Consider the following 23,838-nt stretch of genomic DNA (forward strand, 5'->3'; position numbering starts at 1 on the left):
TGAGATTAAGAGAATATATCAGAGGTTTATGAGAACTACCAAGAGAGAAACCTGGGCTTGTTCATGTAGTTGTTAGCTATATTAGTTCATGGTGATCAATTTCAACTCTGAATAATAATGTTTTCACCCAAAATTTATATCATACCACACATACAGCAGAAGTCACTATATAAATAAGCATAGAATTTAGTTTTTCAATGTATAAAAATAATATTAAGGTTAAAGTACCAGTGCAATAACACACACAACATATACATGTCCTAAGACAAAATACAAACAAAAAAACACAATATGAATTTTATATGTACATTTTTTACATCACAAAAATACTGTTTTTATCATGAACATTTGTAAAATTAGCTTTTGGTCCCGTTTTAAGAGGACAATTAACATTAGCATGATTTCGCATGTTAGGTTTTCATCACCTTAGGAATAATATCTATTGCTTCATCAATATTCTATAATATCCAAGATCCCTCACAAAATAAAAAATATGCCAAGAAAAAAAGGTAGAAGTTGCTTGAGCAAAGATATTACTCTTGTTGTATTCCACTAAGTGGAATTCAAGGAGCCATGACAAAATTATTTTCATCCGTAATATGGGGAGTGAGTAAATAGAGTGAAAAGCAATGACAGACTAATCTGATAATAGTCAACTATACATTTAACTTCAGACAATAATAGCACAGTTCTTGACCAAACAAATGACAAAGGAAATGAACTTTCAAAAATTTTAACTCTGTGGGTAACTTCTGTCTATTTAATTTGCTCCCATTTATCCTTTTGAAAGCTACAAAAACTCATGCATGGAGTGATTCGTTAAAAACTGAGATCAGAATTTACAGACAACCATGTTAAAAATTAAGATGCAAAGAATTAATGGAAAAATCATTTAATGAGACCACTAACAAAGTACGTCAACAGAAAAATAAAAATTAACAACAGTCATTTCATAAAGTCATGGAAAATCCCAGAGATGGAACTATTGAATTGCCGAGAGCACATTTGTCAGCCAAGAAACGTAGAATTCGCCCAGCAGCTGTCAATGAAGTTATTTTAACCTAAAACAAAAATATACATTAATTATTTAAGTCCTCTCCATTAACTATGCAAAAAAAAAACTATCACCCAACACTAATTATTACATGAAATCCTATGGATTTCAATTCTTTTGAGGCTGATAATGAATTCAACAAATAATGAGAATTTCTGGGAAAAATGAAAAACAAGGTAATTTTCACCATAAAAACCCAATCAGTTTCAACACTACCAAAGCAGCCTACAGTTCCAGCGCACCGCGGAAGCCTTCGCACCAACTACCAAATCATTAACAAGTATGCAAAACTAAAAACATGCTAGGAATGCAAACTGTATTCAAACAAAACCATTGAGTGAGAGCTGAGTGAGGAAATACAACTGATTAAACAACAGAATAAAGTGGGTTGACAAGGAGGACTAGCTCAGGGTTGGATGAAGAGGAGAGTACATTATTTTCAAGGTGAAGGTAGGGCCTTAGGAAGGTCATAAGGCAACAAAACTTTTCAATCTGAGTCACTGAAAATCAGAACATCAGGAACTATATATCTCATTACAGTTTCAATTAGTATCTTTGACAATTGATGCACTTGTACCATTGAAACAAGCCAGGCTTTAATAAATTTATAGGATGATTATTAAGTGGTTAATTTCTCCCTGCATGCTAACAATAATATTACCATCATTTGTGGCTCATCAATAATGCCATATACATGAGCCACCAACAGTGAAATAAATTTAAGAAAATATTTATCTTCTCTAGATTTCATTTTAATACATTGATAGGTCATAACAAAGTGGGAATAATCAAACAAGAAAGTTTTTAATACTGTACAACATCACAAACCAAGCAATTGTTCATATCAACCCATTTATCGTCAGCCTCTTGTGCACAGTACATGAAAAAATGCCAGGTTTTTTCAATGATACACATTTTCCCTTTGAAATGTATTAAGTCTACCTAGTAAAAATGAAAAGTAATATGAGTGGGAAAGAGCATAAAATTCCCACCAAATAGATTGGCTAATGACATTATTCACCTCCACTAGGGTGCCTCGTTTTGCTACTTTTTTTAGGAGCGAATTGTAATACCTGGCAAAAGTTGCGTACCTGGGAGGGTATTACAGATATGATTTTTTTCCAAAATCGGTCGCAGACTATATTTACCATATTACACGTAAATATGTTATCTATGGTCGGTGATGGCAAAAAAGAGCATACACTCATCTAGTGACTACTCTTGACAACTTCAGACACGATTTACACATTTTTGAATGAAAAACATCTCTATTTCGCGTCTTTTATCGCATGCACGGCGTAAAATGAGACTGTGTGTTGCGGGTTGCATACACACAAAAACCTGCTTTCGGGGACACGATAAAAGGTCAATTTCTCGATAACTAAAAGGAATAGAGCTGACGTATTTGGTCTAAAATATCAAGGAAAGACCAAAGTTATACACCATTGGAAAAAATGAGTCCTTGCTAAAACCAAATTTAAATTAATTACATTTTTAACGTTTTTCGTTAAAAATTTTGAAATTTCAAGACAAAATGGCGAACAGAAGATAATAACCGATTTTGAGAAAAAAATCATATCTGTTATACCCTCCCAGGTACACATCTTTTGGCGGGTATTACGATTTGCTCCTAAAAAAAAGTGGCAAAACGAGGCACCCTAACCTCCACCTATTATATTGCCCTATTGGTATTAGGTGGTCAACAAGGAATACCTTGCATTCCGAGTTGAACAGACGAGGCTTAGCCATATCACACACCCACAACCATTGAGAATATTTTTATCAACAGAAGTAGCTTACCATGCCATCCAATGAAACAGAAGCAGACGGAATCACAAATTTAACCAAACAGCATTCAGAGAAATTGATTTTATAAGCACATCGGCAGTGTTCCTCCAGGCACCGCATGAAGCACAGGACTTCTTCATATGATATTTCACTGTCATCTCCAAGTTTCTGATGAACACTGCAGGAAAAAAATTGTGAGGAATGCATAATTGATAGTCATTTAAAAAAATGTAATTATATGACAGTGTGATGACTAAAATAAGGCATTGGGATACAGGTTCGTTTCAGAAAACCTGTATTCATTTTTTGATACAAAAAAAACATGCATTTCATATCGATTCAATGAGACAAAGAAAAACTGCTAACAAAAAAGTAAAATAACATTAAATACATGACATTATATAGTGTGTAGTATGATTTTAAGGAAGCATTTGTGTCGGAGAATAGGGCCAGTTCAAGCATTCCTTCTTTAATTTAATTTCTTATTAGATGCCACCTTTCCCCTATCCTTTTAAACACCTCCTTGTTCATGCACAGTATTTTCAGTATTTTCCTTTTACACCAACTTCAAATGCCCGAATTCCCCCATAATTTCATACCTCATTATAGTGTAGTTGAGTATTCTGAACAGAGGCAGGCTATGAATACCTTGGAAAAATAACCAGGCAATAAATAGAATGCACTGTTTGGAAGCTCCACCTTTCCTGGATGAAAACCTTTCTGAACAGTTTGCAGCCAATGAGAAGCAAGCATACATAAAGGTTATAACAGATATTTCTTTCTTCCATGTAGTATTTCTTCCCATAAATATGATATGGCATAATTTACCCTTTCAAATTTGAATATAACCATAACTAGAAATTTTATACAAGATATAATTATATCATCCATATTTTAAAATCACATATTCCAAACAACAGCCTACGACAAGTATTGCTTAACTTACTTGCTGCAGCTGTTGATACAGCCAAGGACTTACGCATGTTATGATTAAAACGTGCTTATTGAGTATTTTCTTGAGAAACGCCATTTCCTTTCCATTATTCATTATATTGAATACATATTTACTTGTTCAACAATTCAAAAGTCTTCAAATACATAGAAACGATCATGTGGAAAAGCATCATTATCCAATGTTTACATGTGAGCTGTGTCAAGAACTAGTTCCAAATTGTAATTATCTTTCAACTAAACAGAAAACAGCTGTGCATCTAATACTAGTGAGTTGTGCAGAAATTAGTCACTTATCTCTCAATTAATGTACTCGTGTACGCACAATCAAGTCTGCTAGCAGAAAATTGTAATACACTTTCAACTTTACAGATAAATTGAACCTTACTTGTGTAAAAAAACTATTTTGATTAGAGGCAACACACAGCATTGAGGTCTATAAGATGGATACTGTATTAAACTTGTGAGCAGATGCATAAGTGTAGAAACTTATTATTATTTGGAGTAATCCTTTATTTTCAAGAAAATCTACTATGTCGACTGCTCGTGAATTATGTCAGTGAAATTTCAGTTCTGAAGACAGTAGAGATTCTTACGAGAAAGAATTTAGATTCGAACAATTATACATAGTCTGCTTAAGAAAACGAACATCAGATCACATAGCACTGCTTCATTTCATTTAAGTTATAACAATTATTGTATTTGGCGAGTACCAGTGGCGGCGTGTACATATACGCATGTTAGCAACTGCACACCCAAAGATGAAAGAATTTTAAAAGAAAACTATGTATTCCTTTGCAAAGAGAAAGATAAAAATCCTGTTCACTCAGAGATGGGACATGATGCTCCAAACGTTACTGCTATCTCCTTGGCGAATTCAATGCTCTCCATGTGTGCGATCCCGTGGCATCGCACCAGCCGCATTTTTGGTCTTTGTGATCGCTTGTGGGTACTCAGGCGGGACAGGGAAAGCGAGGGGGGGGGGATCACGAGATATGAAGTGAAACACTTTGCACTTCCCACATAAAAGGATGGAAATGTGAAAATTTTATGTGGAAAGTGAAGAGTGTTTCACTTCATATCTCATCATGGATCTCCACAAAGTATCTGCCACATCCATCCAGACTCAACACGACTCGAGTGCGCACACGGATATTTGGTGAGTAACTCGCAGGTAGTGTAGTGGTATTAATGCATTCAGTGCCATTTAGCAGCATTCATTTGAACTTCATGCCCTTTCTCGTCATATACAGTGGCGCCGACTTCATGGGGCCTGAGGGGTCCCGAGCCCCCTCAAAAATTCGTTATGGGTGAGAGGAAAAATTGTATCAGGCTAGTCGATTTTCCCCAGAGAGTCCATATATCGATATTCGAGTTATCAGGGTTCTAATGTTGATCATATGACTCTTCTAAAATGATTAAAAAACTTTAAACTCAATACTTATAAACTTTCCTGGGGCAAGATCCCCAGTTTGGGTGCCCAAGATATTTTTTTGTACGTCGGCATCCCTGATCGTATATCTTCTCTAATGCACACCCTGGATATATAACCACCAGCCGCCTCTGGCAAGTATCTGTGTCAGTTAGTAAGCACAAGTTTGGAAAATCTAAAAATTGAACTGAGAGCCCATAGAGAGACTCATTTCAACGCATATTAAGTGTTTTAATAAACTTAGGTGTCGTAATTATGAATACATTGCAAAAACTTGTTGCAATTCATGGTAATCCTTTGCATTGATTGTAAGTATTCATTAACCTTGGTAAGGGTTTAAGTTTATACTCTGGATATTAAGTTTGAATGTAAATTTTTACAAAATTCATACAGCTACAAAACATTCAGTAAGGCTGATGATTCTTTAATTATAATCACATTTGATTTCATTTTATTTTTAGCAACTAGTACATTTTTTAGCAATTATTTCATTTTGAAAGTTTGCCATTTCGTTAATAGCAGCTTTGAAAGATAAATGCTATGCGCACATTATTACACATTGCCTGGTTCTGAGATCAGTCAATAAATTACAACCCAGCCCATCACAATTTACTGCCCAATGGTCATTCAGAATAGCATATAGCGGCTGCGCTACCTAAACTCTTGAAAATTACAACCTCCAGTGGAATTTCAGCCACCATTCATTCAATTCATTCTGACTACCAAATTGCGACTGTGTTGTAATAGTCCGAAAGATAATGACTTTTCCCTCAATCCTGGCAAATAGTGCAGTCGTAATCTCATTCAGAATTGCAGCCCAAGAACTTATGTCCATTGGGTCAATGCTTTACAATCAATCCTTGGCCTTGTGCACATGTTTCCAGTGATTCTTCAATGATTAAACAGGCAGTCCAGCCAATTAACGCAGAAAAATTCATGCATAATTCCCAGTTTTCCAGGGAAATTTGACAAAATTCCAGGTTAATCTTATGTGATTACTGCAATAGATAAAAATTAAAAACACCCAAAATAAGACCTTCCTTTGACCTGAAGACGCCGACTGTAACGCCGGCGAAACTGTTGTCTTTAAAATACAACAATCGCGGTGAAAAAACCCGAATAAAATGGAAAGATCATCTAACCAACGCCGCGAAAATCTTCGAACCTACACACCCAAAATAACTTCAATAATTTTAAATACGTAATATTATATTTATGTATTTGCAAGGAATAGGTAAGTTAACACATATTGTATTTAAAACTTATTAAATATGTATTAAAATTAAAATGTATTCAATGCAAGCCAAGATTCTGCTTCCACCTCATAAGCAAATGGTGACGTCACCTGGAATTATATTCTTCTTGTTTTCAAATCTTACGTGATTCCAGAATACTAGACATTTCGATTCCGTTGTCTTTTCCGACATTCCAGGTTTCGAGATGCAACTGTAAAAATTCTACTAAGCTACTGCACTTTAAATTACAAAAAACACATTTTAGGGCAGAAAAAGGGTGTTGACCTGGCAAAATTATGTAAAATGAATTTGAAATAAAAGATTTTGAAATTCCAGGTCGGAGCAAAAATTCATGAATAATGCATAATTCCAGAATCAAAAAATTCATACACAATCCCTGATTTTCCTAGTTTCTGGACACCCTCTCATTATCTAACCCTTCCATGTATGTACTGCATTCTTTTCAAGATTTGTAACTTTGGATCTGAGCGAATGACTACGTGAATCAAAATTAATTAAAATACCAACCTAGGTAACTTCAATGATCAATATTGCCATTCAAAAGAGCAAACGATCGAGGAGACTAAAACACTAACCCAATTGGGCAACAAAAAGAATCATAAAGAATTGTCATTTACACATATGACGACATAAATGTACATACCAATGCCACAGCTGATACACTAATTTCACTTCAAAAGAAATTGCTAAATTCGGCTGGCAATTGAGAAGGGTGTCGCGTGGTAAATCATAGAAGAAGTGAGCCTCGGCTGAGGTAGGCGCCTCTGCAGGTAATGCATCCAAGTCACTGCTAGCCAAGTTGATCAACCACGATAAGTCCTCCTTAAATAAGGTCACATCAAGGTCTTGTAAAAGAAAATTTTTAATTATGCACCACATTACAAACGAAAATGTACATGAAAGGTCTAAGATCTTGAGTATCAAATCTTTGATTCAAAAACAAGAACCTAACGTCTGTAAACAAAATCAATGCACCCGAGACTGAGGAGTTCTATCATCAACTCAAAGCAACCAATGCCAATACGTTGAAATGCTAAAGAAAGACCCTTTACATCTACATCGAATCACTAGGTCTTTCAAAGTAGGAGGTTCTCAAACTTGGGTGTATAGCTTTTTTTGCAGACAGTGTACACGTCAGAACTTGACTTTTTTATATACAACTTATGTACATATATGCATAATGATAAGAGGTCTAGTAACTACAAAATCGTCTACTGTTAAATTTTATATGTATTAACATTTAATAATAACTGGATATAATAGAACGATCATGTGCATACAAAAGAATTTAGAACATTAGCAAAAATATGACCTAGCATTTAATTGTGATGTATTTCATGCCTGCTGCTTTGAAGGAAGTAAAAGTTACAATAATTGCCATGGGAAAAATTCTCTAGGCTAAAAAGTGCAACATTCCCAACCTCTTAGAGTTGGGGATGCCAACAGGCAAATCATGTGTCTCAGATAATTTTCTAAATATGGTAAAAACAATGTTGATAAAACCTCAGGTACAATAACGTACTTTGCTGAATTGTTGTGCACAGACATGACTGTATAGTATAACTACAAAGTAGTGAGTACAGTTTTAAAAAGAGCAAGGTTGCTAAATATATATAGTTCTGAACAAAAATGAACTACTCAGACCATGACTGAGGACACAATTCTCAAAAACTGTGCTAGCGACCTAGGTTTTACAACACAGCACCCATATCCCATGTATCAAGAAGGTTCATTAATACAGAATTCACCATAAACAACATATTCGCAAGTAAAGAGCTTGTTGGAGAGTCAGAAAATCACCCTTTCTGAGGTTGAAAGCTCAAAAATTTTCAACAGAAAAGGACTTGAAAAAGAAGGCTTGGGTGATATTTCAAAAACAGGAGCACTTTTTCGCTAAGAAATAGTCTCAAAAGACTTACAATTGCATTACAAACACTTGTAATTTAGAATCTACAAACAAAGAATATCAGTAATTTTGGTTTAGATAGTAAATTACCCATAATAGCAACAAATCATTTTAGAACTCTCATTCATTGCACTATATTTATATTGCAAAAAAGGTGGGAAGATTATAGATAAAAACAACCTTTCTAATAACACAATCTCAGAATATTAAGAGATCTAGATTTCATCAGATGAGCTGAGCAAAAAATTTCAAATGATGAAACTATTTGGTCACTAAATCACAGGAACAACTTAAAGATAAGTTTCCAATTTCGGTTGTAACTAGTATTGATTGCATACTTTATGATCAGAGTGATTTTCTGCCTTTCAATTCCTCCAATAAGATGATTCCTCCAACACAGAAGATATATTACAAGATTTCAAGAAAAAAGACAACAAGGTGTCATTTTTCTTAGCAACTTCTCCAGTACGTAGTACGCCAGGATCCAATGGCCATGAGTGCCAAAGTTTTGAACTGTTGCAACAACTACACAAATCCTTTTGAAAACCCTTTCATAAAATATTTGCATGAATGAATTTTTAATTTTTATGTTACCCACAACATTCTAATAGGATTTTTGGGGTTTCACACTGGTTCTAAAAACCGCTCTGAATACCTTGGGAATCCCATGGACAACTTAGTGTGCGATGATGGTTTTCTATAAAGCTTCCATTGAGGTTTTCATAGCGATATGAAAACATCAATGGAAGCTTCCTCTAGATTAAAAAAAAAGAGCCTACAATCTCTGAGTAGAAATTTTCATAAAACTTTGGGGATCTACTCACTTTTGTCAGGAGTACGAAAATAAAGTGAGAAAAAGACATACGACGAGCGATTATTAAAATAAAATAATACCAGTACAATGCCCACCACAGACTCTAAGTCACCCACACCCAAAGATCAAGAGGTAAATATCAGGATAAGAAACAGTAGCAAAGAGGCTATGATCAAAAAAGGTATTTTACATTACACTAACCTCGGATAGCATTGACTATGAACCTAATGGCCTTAAAATTTTTATGAAGCTTAGTAAGCTTAAGGGTTCATTCCCTAAGAAGCTATTAAAAACTACACATGCATGCCTACAGCTGGGGAGATTTGTCACTAATTAGATGGAAAAGGTTTATTCCATGGCAGTTTATTCAGGCATGACAGTCATCGACTCAGATTTTGACGAAACTTGGTATTTTTCATCATTTCATGGCAAGGAATAAAATTTCTCTTGGCTATCTCCACTACTTCATTTCCAAATATCATTTGCAGTTGGGGTGAAACTGCAGTTTTTCGAGGACTATGGTCTCTGAGGTCACTTGTGCTCCAGAAATTTAACTTCAATTATTCAAACATTTTGCAAATAAATGTACTCAGCTAAGCTGTAATAAAATCATCTTCTAATGCCATGGTAAATGCAACAGTAACACAAAAATACTCAATTTTTCACTTCCTTTCCTTCCTTGGAGCAAAATTATGACAGCTACATGAAAAAAATTCCTTGATCTTGTTTCAGTAAGTACTTATTACTTGCTTTACATCGCAGTCATTTGTTGGAAAAGAGAAAAAATAGTGTTACAAACATTAAATTTGGTCAAAGGGCCAACATTAACTATCAGAATCATCAATAGCGATTATTTTAGAGCATAAATTATTTTAGAAAAGCTTGCAAAAAGCAAAAACTTTATTTTTGAAGCTGGTGGGCCATACCTGTATAGGACTATTGAAGAAATGGGTTAGCCTGAGTGACACAATGCCTTTTGTTAATATTTGATGCTTTAAAGAACCATGTGCCTAGAAAATTTCCCATATCTGAGGATGTTTCTTGACCCTTAACCTGCTCCCATCGTCTATACGCGATCGCCTTAGCAGACTGCTCCCATTGTCTATTGACGATTTGAACTATGCTTCCACTCTCAGAGTCCATAGATACATAGAAGTTCTTCCTTTGACAAGTAGATGTCACGCGGACATTTTTTAATCCTCTTTTTATTTTTATTGCCCTTCAATAGCCTATTTCAGCTTATTTGTGCAGTTAAAGGGTTAATTAATATTTGGAATCCTCATGCTTCCTGAGACTATCTTCCAGAGTTTCATGAGAATCCGATGAAAATGCAATAGCAACAATTCGCTTCCCTCTGGAGGTACAAGTGCACTATGAGACCACATTCTCCGAAATTAGGTATACACAGTTTCATGTATTCATGAAATGACGAAAAATACAGTTTCATCAAAATCTGAGTATGTGACTGCAAAGTCTGTTTTACACAGAGTATGTACTTGCACATCTCAGAACTGCATTTTTTTCCTCAACCTGGTATGCTAGTGCGCAAATGTATGAATGAAATTAGAAGTTCATACCTCCATCTTGCATGCTTTCTAGCAATTCACCACTTTACATGACAATTTGAACAGGGTTCCCACTCTAACTGCATTATATAATTCACGTTTTTTTCCAGGTTTTCATGGTCTAAATGTCATAAAACTCACGGTTTGTAGATATGGCATTTTAGGCAGAAATATTGATCACGTAACAATCATCGGCCGCACGTTAACTAAAAATGTAACAAACGCAACAGATGCTTTGAATGCAAACGCAACAATGACAGTGCTAACTCTCATGACATCACCTATCGTTAGCAAAATTCATGACCGGCTAAAAGGGTGTGAGTGGGAAAATGGAGAGAGCAGGGTGGCAGGGAAGTGAAGAAGTGCCTGATTTTTTGCCAGGGTTAATGTCTTCCGATTGCAGGCTTAAGGTCAATGTGCTGTCATGGCACACACGGACCAATTAATAGTCGAACTTTCGAATACACGTGTGCAGGTAAATGCGTGGACAGTATCTGCACGTGACTCGACCTTGAAGCATGATCAAAATATCCTTTTTTCTCTTAATCCGTCTATTGTAGTTCTACAATCAAGTTTGAGAGATTTCCAAGGTTTTATGATGAAATTCATGGCTATTTCCAGGATTTTTGAAGGTAGATGAAATTTACGGCTTTAAGGTTTTCACGGTTGAGTGGGAACCCTGTTGAAATTCACTCCAGCAAATATGTCAGATTGTGCCCCGAGGAAATGGGCTTCATACCAAGATAAACTTACATGGAATGTCCCAAAAGCATTACTACTCATGCATGGGAAATATGCTTCATCTAAAATAGAAGCAAAATAAGAACTTACCTGAGTCAAATAAGTCCTGCTAATATTGATATCAAACAACGCTTTTAGGCAGTTATTTATACTTTCAGTAAAATGAGCACCATTTGAAGATCTACACAGCAATAATGGCATGTACAGCATGGTATTGTTTTCAGACATTTCTCCAATACCATCCACATTCCCTTTCTGTAACATTATTATGGAGAATAAATTAACTTCATGAGCTATAAGTGAATCATTACAGTAATTTTGTGAAAAAATTTTTGAATACTCATACCTTTTCATCCCACGAGAAAAACTGAGCCACATAAACAGTGTCCTGGAATAATTCCTGGGAATTTTTTTTTGATCTGGTTTGATAGTTCATTTTACATGAAGACATAACTTCAACAGTTAATACAGATGGACAACCCGGAGAAAAGTTGAATTCTGAATTATAAACCATATTGCTTCCGGGCTTATGTAACTTATGTGATAAAAGTTTGTTGAGCTTGAAGGCACAATTCTGAAGTTGGTCATTAGATGAGTCGAAACACGTGAATGCTGATGCACTGAAAATACTCCATTTTTTATTTAAAAGCCCTGTAAATAATAAAAAATCAAATACAAACTTAGATTACAACAAGCACAATTAATAGCCATATACACAATGTGCATGAAAAATACAACTCATGAAATGGTATAAACCTGAATCTAAACAATAATCACATTAGCACAGAAATGTGACTTGGTAATAATAATATATTGAAGGACCCATGCAAAGACCAATCCAGATTCTATAAAATCTCTTTGAAACTTAAAAATCACTACATAGACGCCTATAAGCATTATTCGAATCATGTATTAACGAGAAATTCATCTTTAGACTACCTTGTTATCCATCGCTGTAAATTGCAAAATAAGCACAGAAAAGTGAATTAAACCCAAAAAGGTAGCCAAACTGTAGAAAATATATTAATGATAAGAATTTCATGGATTACGGTTATCAGCAAGCATTTTAGAAACGTCTGCTTACGATCCAAACCTAGTACTCCACCCCAATCCCAAAACTTAAATAGAACAGGCATAGAAAACAAATACAATGGTTTCTTCAGTACAGTGTATGCCAAACAACCCCATTGTAAAATCAGCCACTATAGGATTTACGTATTACCTTCTATATTCTCGTCATTTTGATGAGCGCCAGACGATAAGCAAAGACTGAAGCCCCTTCGAGTTAAATTCACGGTAGCGTTTGTTGATGCTATTCCTCGAGTTGCCGAACGAGAAAGGCGACAGCGACTGCTGATATTAGAGGCACTTGGACCATAACGTACACCGTATGCATTGGCCCCACTACTGAAGGAAGTCTGCTCATCATCTGAGTTGACACTTCGTTTTCTTTTACCTTTCCTTCTTGGCATACTACCGGGCATTTCGTTTGATACCGATCACAACAACCCGCCTAATTCACCGGAAGTCCACATACATCTCTGATTGCTCGTCAACTGTTTGTTTTTGTAGCACAGCTCATGAACATAACACCATTTGCGGGTTAACCTGCGATTAACCTCACGGAAAGTTAAAGAAGAGCCTGAGATTTGAGGTTCCCTGTGTTTCAGGGAAGGTTGATGCTTGTGATGCATACCATAATTTCTTTCGTCAGCTCATCCTTGGGAGAAGGAATTTGAATTTCAACCATCACAACCACCGGAGAACGTTGAAACGGCGATGTCCATTGGTCAAGCTCTGAGCTTGTATTATTTCGGCCAATCAACGCATTGTATGCGAAGGCCTGCGAGTTTGAGCTTCCGGTCAATATGGGCGCAAATAATGTTGTTATAGTTCTTTCTAATAATACACCCGCGAAAATACTAAAATGGAAAGTTAGTGAAGGAAATGTTGTTTCCGTAGGGAGGGTCATTTTATTGTATGATAGCAATGCTGGAGAATGCAAACCAGAGCCTAAGAAATTGAAAGCTACGCAGACGGGTACTGTTGTGAAGCTACTAGCTTCGGAAGGCGAGATTGTTAATCCTGGGTGAGGAAAGTTTTTCTATATATTAATAATTTAAGCATTGCAATTTTTATTACCAAGAATCATTGTGGTGTTGTCATGTGATGGCAAAAGAAGCCCAATGTGAACGTTGACGACGCTCTGTGATGTTGTCTTTCTTCATGTTAATTTTGTTCAGTTTGATTTAAGCATAAAGCTATCTTTTTAATATATTTCGAGAACTTCCTCCTAGTGCTTGTAGTGTAGTGTTCGTATTTTTTCTGAAATCGAGTAAATGATTGCATGCTTACTCATGGTGAACATAAGTGACGACCGCTACAACATGTGTTAATTTGAATGAGAGTATGAGTATTATTTGTCAAAGAGATACTGACCAGATTTAACTGTAATAGGTCCATGTTTTTCTTCATGTAATGGCCCTCCCCAGTTAAGCTTTTTGCATTGCTACTTTTCAATTTCATTTTTGAAACCTCTTAAGAGAGCGGTACGTAGTAGAAGGTTACTGTTATCCGGGTATAATTTTTCAACAGATGAACATGATGCTAAGTTGTCTATTGATGGGTATCCTGATTAACGGAATCTTCTTCTTGCCCACTGTCAGTCACACTTCTTATCTTACTTCATCTTCGTTAGTAATATTCGTGTAAGTTTGTGGATTTCTTTCTGGAATAAATTAAAGGCTGGTCCCTAGAAATCTTGCTGCAAATTTCCATAAGCTGTGTGATTTGTAATTAACTTGAGTGTGTCATGTTTTAGCTGGAAGTATATACACCTTCCTTTCAGGTATTTGGGTTTGTCCTTCCATGACTTGTGTTCTTTTCTAGTTATCTTTAGGTTTTTATGTTTATTGTCTCAATGTGCTTATGATTCGTTCCTGTATAATTATTCCTTTTATCTTATCGTGCATGCATAATCATCGAGTATCTAACAACACTGCATTCATTGAAGAAGTCATTTATTAGAATTCCATAATATCTTAAAGCCTGTTTACACGGTACATTAACACGTACGGGTTAATGTCTTAATGTATGAACGCGAGAATGAACGCCTAAATGCACCGTGTAACCACCCAACTTGTGCGAATGCATGCACAGAAAATAGAACCTGTTCTAATTTGGTTCATGCATTCGTACATGTTTCGTTCCGGTCCACAAAAATCATTCACGCAAACGTACAGTAACTCGTACGTGTTAATGCATCATATAAACAGGCCTTTGTGCAAGGAGTATCGAAGTCTGTTTATAAAATATATGAGCTGTGTTATTTATCTTTAAGCTTAATTCAAAATAAAAGTACGTTTCTTGTAAAAATTTGCAGCTTTTTTATTACTGTTTCAAAATTGTTTTTAGTGAACCTCTACTTGAGCTCGGAAAATGCTGTCATCCAACGGTCATGAAAGATATGTGTGCAGAGTGTGGTGCAGATCTTCGAATGGATAATTATGATGTGCGACATGCCTCTGTTCCCATGGTTCACAGTGTCCCAGAGCTCAAAGTCAGCGTGGAGGTATATTTACATTTTGTTGTGAGAATAATCCTGCTGTGGTAATATCAATTTTTCCCTTCTTTACTTGCCTTGTCATTCCCTGAATTAATGTGCCTTAATTATGACTATCTTAGACTATCCAGGTCATTCATTAAAGATTTTTATAGTGGTATATTTAACTCTTCACCCATAATACCATGGAGGTATTCTATTTGAAGTGGTCTTCAAAAATTGGAACCCAGGTTTCTGTGTTCTTGGAGATAAAAAGTTTTCACAGGGGCTCAATCCGAAGGCAATTTTTTTTAGATGCTTTGATTTTCCACAGTTATTAAAATGCAGGATGTAATTTGATAAACTCCATACTTTGGGTTTCCAAGGTTTTGTTGGTTTTTTATTAATTATTTCAATGTTTTTCTCATAGCAACATACATTGTTACATGAAGTACACAGCCCTCTACATAAACAATACTTAGAAATATTTCATTTTTCCAGCTAATTAGTTTTTAACTTTACAAACGGTGAGTAATAAAGTTATCTTGCTTATTTCCTCCGTAATCATTTGTCTTGAAAGTATTTTGGTCAAGTTATAAAAAATATTAACATGGGACCCTTGGTCCTTATTTACTGTCAGTGAAGTAATGATTTTTCTTTGGTAACTTCAGTTCCAAATACCTTATTTACTTATATACACACTATTAACTTATGTACACATTATACTCTAGACAACATGTATTGGGTGGGAAGTCTTTTGGAATTTGTATCATTGGTATTAATTGCATATAGGACTGTGAAGAGTGCATTTCATACCATGAGGGATCATTGACATTGTGGTCTCGTGATCTGGTAAATGATGAAGTAGCTGTGAAGGGAAGATGGTAGGGAGAAGTTATTCAAGATTACTTCAGAAGATTTGGGTAATCGGAAAAAGTATTTTTATGTTGATGTGATTCCCATTAGTTAAACAGATTTTTTTCCTTGCTGCCTCATTCCTAAGATTAATTTTGGAAGATAAAAAAACTTAGCTAATCATGTCAGTTGTTATGTACTGTTATGTACAAAAATTTTTAATTTCATTTTAATTACATGAGTCTATTTTTTTACCATTAATTCAACTGTAACCATGAACCTTCACTCATTTTTTGCCGTATGTGCTGATTTTAGTATTAGACTTGGTTTAATGCTAGCCTTTTAGTACTGATACTTGATGGTGCCTCTACCTATCATGTATGTATAACAGTACCAAGTATTGAACTTGCTTGTGTATAATATAGGTCTAACTAGAACTGTGAAAAAGATTCTCAAAAATATCTTTTTGACTTCATTGTATTACTGTTTTCATGTGTCATATTAACTTTTGGGAAACTAACTGAGAATTAAAATTACAAAGTTATTTCCTGTAATGTGGCATTCATTAATTCATCAAAGTAATGCATAAAAGGAATTTCAGTGGTGAGTAGTTGGAATAAATCTCAGTGCTTCCATTTCACTTTGCATCTGTATACCCGAGTGAGTTACAAAGGTTTCATATTCCCAAGGTAAGAAAGTTATTCTCACTCCTGTGTATGGGTTTTTCAGGTTTAATTTTGATGAATTCTAGTCCCTGGAATGTTTTATTCAATAATGTGGTCCTTAGTTCTCCTGTGAGATGGCCTCTGCTGGTCTACGTAGTATATTTCTAAACGGGCCAATTTTTTTTGTAGTCATGGTTAGAATAATGGGAGAAATATGAAGATTAACTTCATAACTTTGTACTTGTAGGTAGCCACTCACCTTAAAAAGTACCTTATTAGGAAAATAGCTCCAGCTAGCCTAGCTATTTATTTATTATTTTTGGCGTAACTCTGCAAAACAATTGTTGAGCACGTTGAGAGCATTTTGACTCATTGACCTACCCAGTTTCTGGCTTCTAAAAGGGTTCAGGAAAAGTGTGTGCTGTCACTTATGTAATACATGTCTGTTGCTTGTGCATACTGCAGCAGTCACTAGTGGTGTTCTTTATCAACACGTTTAGAAGATACCCCAAGGGTATTGGAAAAATGGCCAGAATATAGTCTAAAAATCATAAAAGCAAATGGTTGAGTTAGTTAAACAATTTTTACTAAACAAGTATATCTCGCTGATTCCCATTAATTTAGTATATTTGTAATGTTATTTGGTATATGTATAAACTCTTCTCAGGATTCCGTGCGGGTAAGATTATGTATGAGCGCCAAAGTTTCGGGTACCAACTCGTTACCCATTCTCATGGTGTGCTGAATCCCAAGAAGAGTTTATACATATTGTTCGCCAGGAAAGTGTAAAATCTTATTTGGTATAGTTATTGGATGTGTATTTTACATGTTGTTGCAGACCAATAATTGAGTTGTTTTTTTTGCAGCAAGCCCAGGTTTTAGGGCGAGCCGATGAAGACAGGCTACTGAAAGAGAGGAAATTGGTACTCATGGTTGATCTTGATCAGACTCTGATACATACAACAAATGATGATGTCTTGCCGAATCTTAAGGTAAGAAAAAATATTTCCTGGATAGTATGAATGATATTTGTTCTTTTGAGTTTATTTGATAACTTGCCTGAGATATTGGTGTACTTACCTCAAGGGTATGATTGTAGAGGTGTACGTAGAAGCAAAGGAGGGTTCGTCTCGAGTGTCTTATAGTTGTTCATTTGTTGGTACTTGTGATGGGTCGATCTTAAATTTTAGCGATCCTGATTCTGTTTCTGACATTTCGATACGAATAATGAATATGTCAATTCTGATGCCGTAGGCTCCAAGAAAAATATCTCTTAATTCCAGGCCACAAGGATGTCAAAAAACGAAAAAGGTCTTCTTTACGTCTTAAACTATTTTATTCGTCTTCTATATCCCAAGGCCGCAACAAACAATCACTTTTTATCTATAAGAGGTTATAACGTACACATCCACTGCGAACAAGAGAAACAGTTACATCAACATAAACAATACCTTGGCAACGCCTATTCGAATTCCACCCAGGCGCTGCTTATTTTGTTAATAACGTATTCTAACACCTCCCCTCGGGATTGACAAAATAATAATTTGAAATATAAATTTCTTAGCACTCCTTTAGATTTAACATCTTACAAAATTCTTTTGCCTTAGTTCCTTACAGTGGCTTTGTCAACATATCAGCGACATTATCTTTTGATCTGACTAACTGGAATGAAACCTCCACTGTTTTTACTATCTCCCTGATATAATGATACTTCTTGATATATGACATATAATCATATTTAATAATACTTCTTGATATATGATATAATGACACTTCTCCGCATCTGGTCCACTCAGTGCCTCCTCTGCATCCTCCGGAATGTTGCTATCTGGACCTTCTGCAGCAGGGACAGGTCTTGGGATTCCTCTGTCTCTGAGACCTATGTGGTAGACCACCTTCCGCTACTCCTTCATAGGCAGGCTCATTTTCACAGGCGATGATTACCTCCCCTGGCCCCTGGATGGGTGTCACCTCCTCTGGCTCTCCACCTCTCGCCTCGAGCTCCTCCCAAGTCATCGTCTTCTCCTGCTTTCGTTTTTCCATCTCCAGTTGTTTCAAGGCGTAGTCTATCTGTGATTGCTCTTCCTTCAGGCGTTTATTCAATACAGCCATCAATTCCATTAATCGGAGCTTTTCAGCCTCAGCAGCCTGCATCATGGCTCTTAAAGTGAACTCCGAGGACTTGAAATTTCCGGATCTCATTGCGGCAATTACCAGTGAGTTATCATTTGAGCCTTGAGAAAAATTCATGCTATGGAGGGCTTCTTGTAACTTTTCTACCATCATATTTTTCTTCTCCAGTGTATCTTCCAAATTATTGACTTTTGCCTGCTCTTTCATCAGCTGCATCGTTAAATTTTTCTTTTCTTTCCTATTTTCTTCCACCATTTTTGATGATTCCGAACTTACAAAGAACAATTATGGGGTTCACTTCTTCTAACCTCAAACGTATTCGCGTTCACACCATCAAAAGAAAACTTCGCTTCGCATCAACACTTAGTGTTTAAGTCTCATAATCTTCTAGCAGGAGTTGGGACTTAACATATTTGGATGCTATGTCTCCTTCATTTGTTCTGTAAATACTTCGTATAAACCCAGCATATTTTTCTCGAGGCAGACCCATGAGGTAGAACGCAGCCAGTGCTCTATCCGGGAGATTAATGCCACACTTAGTAATTTTACGGTTGTAATTCTGGATCTTGCTCATGTACTCCATCATGGAAAGGTCTTCCGTTTTTTCGGTATTTACCATTTCCTTTAGGAACATTATCTCCTGGAACACGTCGTAAGTGGTGCACATGTCTCTTAATGCCTCCCACATATCCTTCGCTAGGTCCAGTCCCACGATATCATCCAAAAATGAATCATCTACGTATTGTATGATAATGGCTCTGGCCTGTTGATTTTGTCGCTGACGGCGCCTAACCTCTTGTGGTGGGAGTTGGCTTTCGTCTTCCATTTCTATCTCGTTTCCATCACTGCCGAATGCTATGTATGGATGGAAACCTTTTACCGCTTCCCAACAATCTTTCTTCATTAAAAAAGCTTCAATTCTTACAGCCCATACATCGTAATTATCGCTGTCGAGTATTGGGATACACGTCTTCTTTTCTTCCGCCATTTTTGATGATTCCGAACTTACAAAGAACAATTATGGGGTTCACTTCTTCTAACCTCAAACGTATTCGCGTTCACACCATCAAAAGAAAACTTCGCTTCGCATCAACACTTAGTGTTTAAGTCTCATAATCTGTCAAAAAACGAAAAAGGTCTTCTTTACGTCTTAAACTATTTTATTCGTCTTCTATATCCCAAGGCCGCAACAAACAATCACTTTTTATCTATAAGAGGTTATAACGTACACATCCACTGCGAACAAGAGAAACAGTTACATCAACATAAACAATACCTTGGCAACGCCTATTCGAATTCCACCCAGGCGCTGCTTATTTTGTTAATAACGTATTCTAACAAAGGAAACCATGTAAAAAATTATTACTCTGTGAAAGAATCAGTTAATGAAAGCATCACTCATGTCATCACTATGTAAATAAAATATACAGTAAAACCTCTATGTAGTGAACCTCTTTACATCGTAAACCTCCATACTTCGTACCAACCCTCTGGTCCCGTCAGATTTACATGTAAATTTATAGGAAAACCTCTATATAGTGAACCTCTTTATCTCGTAAAACCTCCATACATCGTACCAACAAGGCAGCCCCGAGACGGCCTAACTACCTCCGCAAATCGTACCGAGACAACTAGAGACCATTAATGCAGCCGCGATTACCTACATGGAATGACATTTTAAGCGATTAATGTTTCACGCTTATTTTTTTCTTATACACCTTAAATAATTTTCACGTTAACCATTAGTTAGGGCATCCAACTATCCTAATAATATTAAGTGACGGTAAATGAAGACAGAACACATCGTTTTCTCTCGAATTACGGTCAAAATCGTGCGACAACACTCACTTTCTTTTACTGATGGCTTTATTTTCTTGTAAGTGCCTACATACTATGTTCAGTTAATAAAAGAGGCGACCAGCGCAGCCTATAATCACTCACTGACGGAAATATTTCAACTAACTTCACTCCCATCCATGGAGACTGAATTACTCGACCGCATTGCTACTTCCGCTTCTAAAATTAAAATATTTCGAGAATTTTCCGCGACTTGAAAAAAATCAAATACAGTTTCGCAATTATTTTATTCCCATATTTCCCGGTGTAGTACTTTCTTACTACCGCCTTGGTAATTTTTTCGATGCTTTCGTGAACGATCGTAGTTTAAAATTTATTGCGCTCAGCGACAGTCATATGTCTTGCCTGCGTATTCATGCCGCGAAATCTGACTCTTCCATCGGGAGTCTGGGACGTCAATTTCTAGCAATACTGAACGAACATCAATCCATGCGCGGCAGTTTTAGGTGAAGGAGGCAGCTAATTAGCTGATACGCGGTAGGGCAATGAAATTTTTTACCGTCGCCGCCGCATTCTGAAGTAGTTCGCCCAGCATTCTCTCCGGGAAATCACGTCCTTTCGCAGACCTAGCGTTTCTGTGTGCCCTCGACAGAGTTTTTCTTCGGAACGCTACGTGCATTGTATTTTGGAGAGAGGGAATTCAACAAAATTTTCAAAACTACGCTCAATTTTTTGTCTATTTTTTTGCGGTAGTCACGTGTTTATTTATTTTTTTTATAATCTTTAACAAGTCACATGTTATAAGAATGATAAATCAATTCTAAAAGATATAATAAGGAGTATTTTCAATTATTTGCCATAAATATGAAAAAATATGAAAATTACTTAATTAATCATAGGCTGATGATGGATTCGAGAAATAAAAGAAGGCGACTACTTGACATTACCACATAATTAGCAATTTTCCTAGCCATCAACGAGGACAGGCAGAAGGCAGTGACCTTTGGAATACCATCATTCACCCTCACATCTATTTTAAACAACCGAGGAAAAACAGAAGAAACTGGCTAGGCTGCACAAATAAAAAAACTCAGGCAGTTAAATACGAGGATGAAGAAATTATGTTTAGAAATATAAAACTATTGTTCTTTCCTCCGAACACTATCAGTAAATTACAACCCTTAGACCAGGGAATTATTTCTTAGGTCAAAAGGCATTAACGAAAACAGCCAGTGATTTATTAACAGTGAAAATGGCATTAAAAAGTGCTCGTGGAATTGAAAACATTATTTCGAAAGAGTTTGAAAAAAATTTTAAGCAAACCCATTAACTAATTTATTTTCTAAAAAGGCCTCTTGAACAATTTACTTTTACCTTTGTGTAACCATTAAATTGTAAATATATGTTCACTTATGCATGCCTATATATTTAAATATATTAATATAATGGTTTAAAAGACAGTAGCACCTTTCATTTCCCAAGGATATGAAAAAATGGTGCCTACCACTAAAACCTCTCTATAGTGAACCTCCATACATCAAATTGCCCAAATTTTGGTCCCCTCCATTACGATGTAAAGAGGTTTTACTGTACTTGCTAAATTTATTCAGAACCGAACTTATGTATCTTTAACGTCACCGCCAGAGTATGGCATGGAAGAAACAGTCTAAGAGGAGGAAAATTCGTGAAACGGTCATTGTACTGGCTCGAATGTGTTTTGTTTTTACAATTACATGATGCAAAAATTCAAATGAGTGTTAGAAGTACGGTCGTATATAAATATTTGGTTTGCAGTACTACTCAGGGCTCCCACTCAACCGTGAAAACCTTAAAACCGTGAATAAGCCGTGAATTTCACCTATCGTGATAAAAACTGGAAAAAGCTGTGAATTTCCTCATTAAACCATAAAATCTCTCAAACTTGATTTTAAAACTATGATTGACAGATCAAAAGAAAAATCGAAATGTCCATCATATTTCAACGTCAGTCATTCACAGACACTGCCCACGAATTTATCTGCACACGTATATTCGAAGCTCAATTATTGGTCTGTCTGCCATGATGATGCGTTTGTTAAATTTTTAGTTAACCTGTGGCCGATTGTAATGCAATCAATATTTCTGGTTAAAAATGGTTTATCTAAAAACCATGAATTTCACGACATATAGACCGTAAAAACTTGGAAAAAGCCGTGAATTTTATGTTTTAGTTTGAGTGGGAACCATGCTACTGGAATCTGAATAGATTTTTCACACCTTGGTATATAATCATTTTCAATGCCGATTCTTGGCATAGAATCGAGGAATTGAATTGACCCCTCACTAGTTGCTACTATTACGCTCCTTGCACATTACACATTTTTTCCCGTGCGGGAAAAAACTGCACGGGTTTAAATCGTTGCCAGTTGCTTTTCACACTGTATGATTTTAACGGTACAAAAATATTATTATCAACAGCACTGGGGAGAGCTCCCACACCACTGAAACCATCTAGTGTGAAATTGTGCATTTGTTTACGTGGATCACAAAGCAGAAAGACGATACGGTAGCCGTGTGGCCCCAGTGGTGCAGGACGGCAACAATGCAGCTAAAAATCATGGCTAGAACTAGGAGTTTTCCTCTCCCCACCCCTGTATTTCTTCAGTAAATAAGTTTCCTCAGGGAGATAGAACAAGAACAAAATTTACCTTGTGAGAAACAAATATCTTCTCTCTTATATTTTACTATCCCATACTTAACTGTGGTATTACTTCAATATGGCCATTGTCCGAACCCTTTAGCTCTGAATGCCATGTGTAGGCATTACAAATTTTTTTACTCCTGTGAGTAGAGGGTATCGAAATGGGGCAGGAGTTCTTGCCAAATGAGCAAATCCTGGTTGTAGATGTAGCAGCGTTCAGGCTAGTAAAATGGTTCCTGGTGTCATTAAGTACCCATGCCTTTTCGGACCATTTTTGGGCTTTCAGGGAGGTTAATTTGACCCTTCTTGTGTTACTCATGATATCCTCAGTATTTGCCTCAGCTCATCTAATTATCCAGTGGAATATCTAAAAAGTATTTGTTTCCTAAAAGGTAAATTTTGTTCTAGTTCTACCTTCCTGAGGAAATTCTTGAGGGTTGATATCTACCCGGACACAGTAAGTCCTCGATATACGAACTAGATGCATTCCTTGTGACCTTGTTCGTAAGTTGATAAACCTATGCAAGGCATCGAGGAGTGCGGTTATCCTGCACAACGCAATGCACATTTGTGATTCAACACTGCTACTAATCTAGATCTACTACTGTAGATTTACAGAGACGTGTGTTTAAAATGCATTGAACAATGCCACATGGGTGC

The 23,838-nt window shown here is 36.2% G+C and overlaps 2 protein-coding genes across 7 annotated transcripts in view; one reads left to right on the plus strand and one right to left on the minus strand.

Moving 5' to 3' along the window:
- LOC124162425 (centromere protein L-like) lies at positions 1 to 14,304 on the minus strand. Of its 3 annotated transcripts, none has more exons than XM_046538968.1 (6): positions 13,947 to 14,304; positions 11,854 to 12,158; positions 11,598 to 11,762; positions 7,125 to 7,303; positions 2,855 to 3,020; positions 1 to 1,061 (listed from the first exon to the last, which is right to left on the minus strand). In XM_046538968.1, the coding sequence occupies exons 2-6, from the start codon at positions 12,019 to 12,021 to the stop codon at positions 951 to 953; spliced, it is 789 nt and encodes a 262-aa protein (XP_046394924.1). In that variant the 5' UTR covers positions 12,022 to 12,158; positions 13,947 to 14,304; the 3' UTR covers positions 1 to 950. The 3 variants fall into 3 exon arrangements, with proteins under 3 accessions (XP_046394924.1, XP_046394931.1, XP_046394918.1); XM_046538975.1 differs by lacking the exon at positions 13,947 to 14,304 and adding an exon at positions 13,204 to 13,281; XM_046538962.1 differs by lacking the exon at positions 13,947 to 14,304 and adding an exon at positions 12,730 to 13,279.
- The window catches only part of LOC124162401 (RNA polymerase II subunit A C-terminal domain phosphatase), a 21,006-nt gene continuing 10,448 nt past the window's right edge, over positions 13,281 to 23,838 (plus strand). The window contains exons 1-3 of one of the 4 annotated variants that reach the window (XM_046538927.1): positions 13,281 to 13,596; positions 14,922 to 15,078; positions 17,435 to 17,560. In XM_046538927.1, the coding sequence (XP_046394883.1) occupies positions 13,376 to 13,596; positions 14,922 to 15,078; positions 17,435 to 17,560 (504 nt within the window). In that variant the 5' untranslated portion in view covers positions 13,281 to 13,375. Of the gene's footprint in view, positions 13,597 to 14,921; positions 15,079 to 15,474; positions 15,576 to 15,840; positions 15,972 to 16,499; positions 16,593 to 17,434; positions 17,561 to 23,838 lie in introns of those variants that run through there. The other 3 variants (XM_046538934.1, XM_046538943.1, XM_046538950.1) reach the window with 3 other exon arrangements.

This window comes from Ischnura elegans, chromosome 1, assembly GCF_921293095.1.
Source record: "Ischnura elegans chromosome 1, ioIscEleg1.1, whole genome shotgun sequence".
Classification (NCBI taxonomy): domain Eukaryota; kingdom Metazoa; phylum Arthropoda; class Insecta; order Odonata; family Coenagrionidae; genus Ischnura; species Ischnura elegans.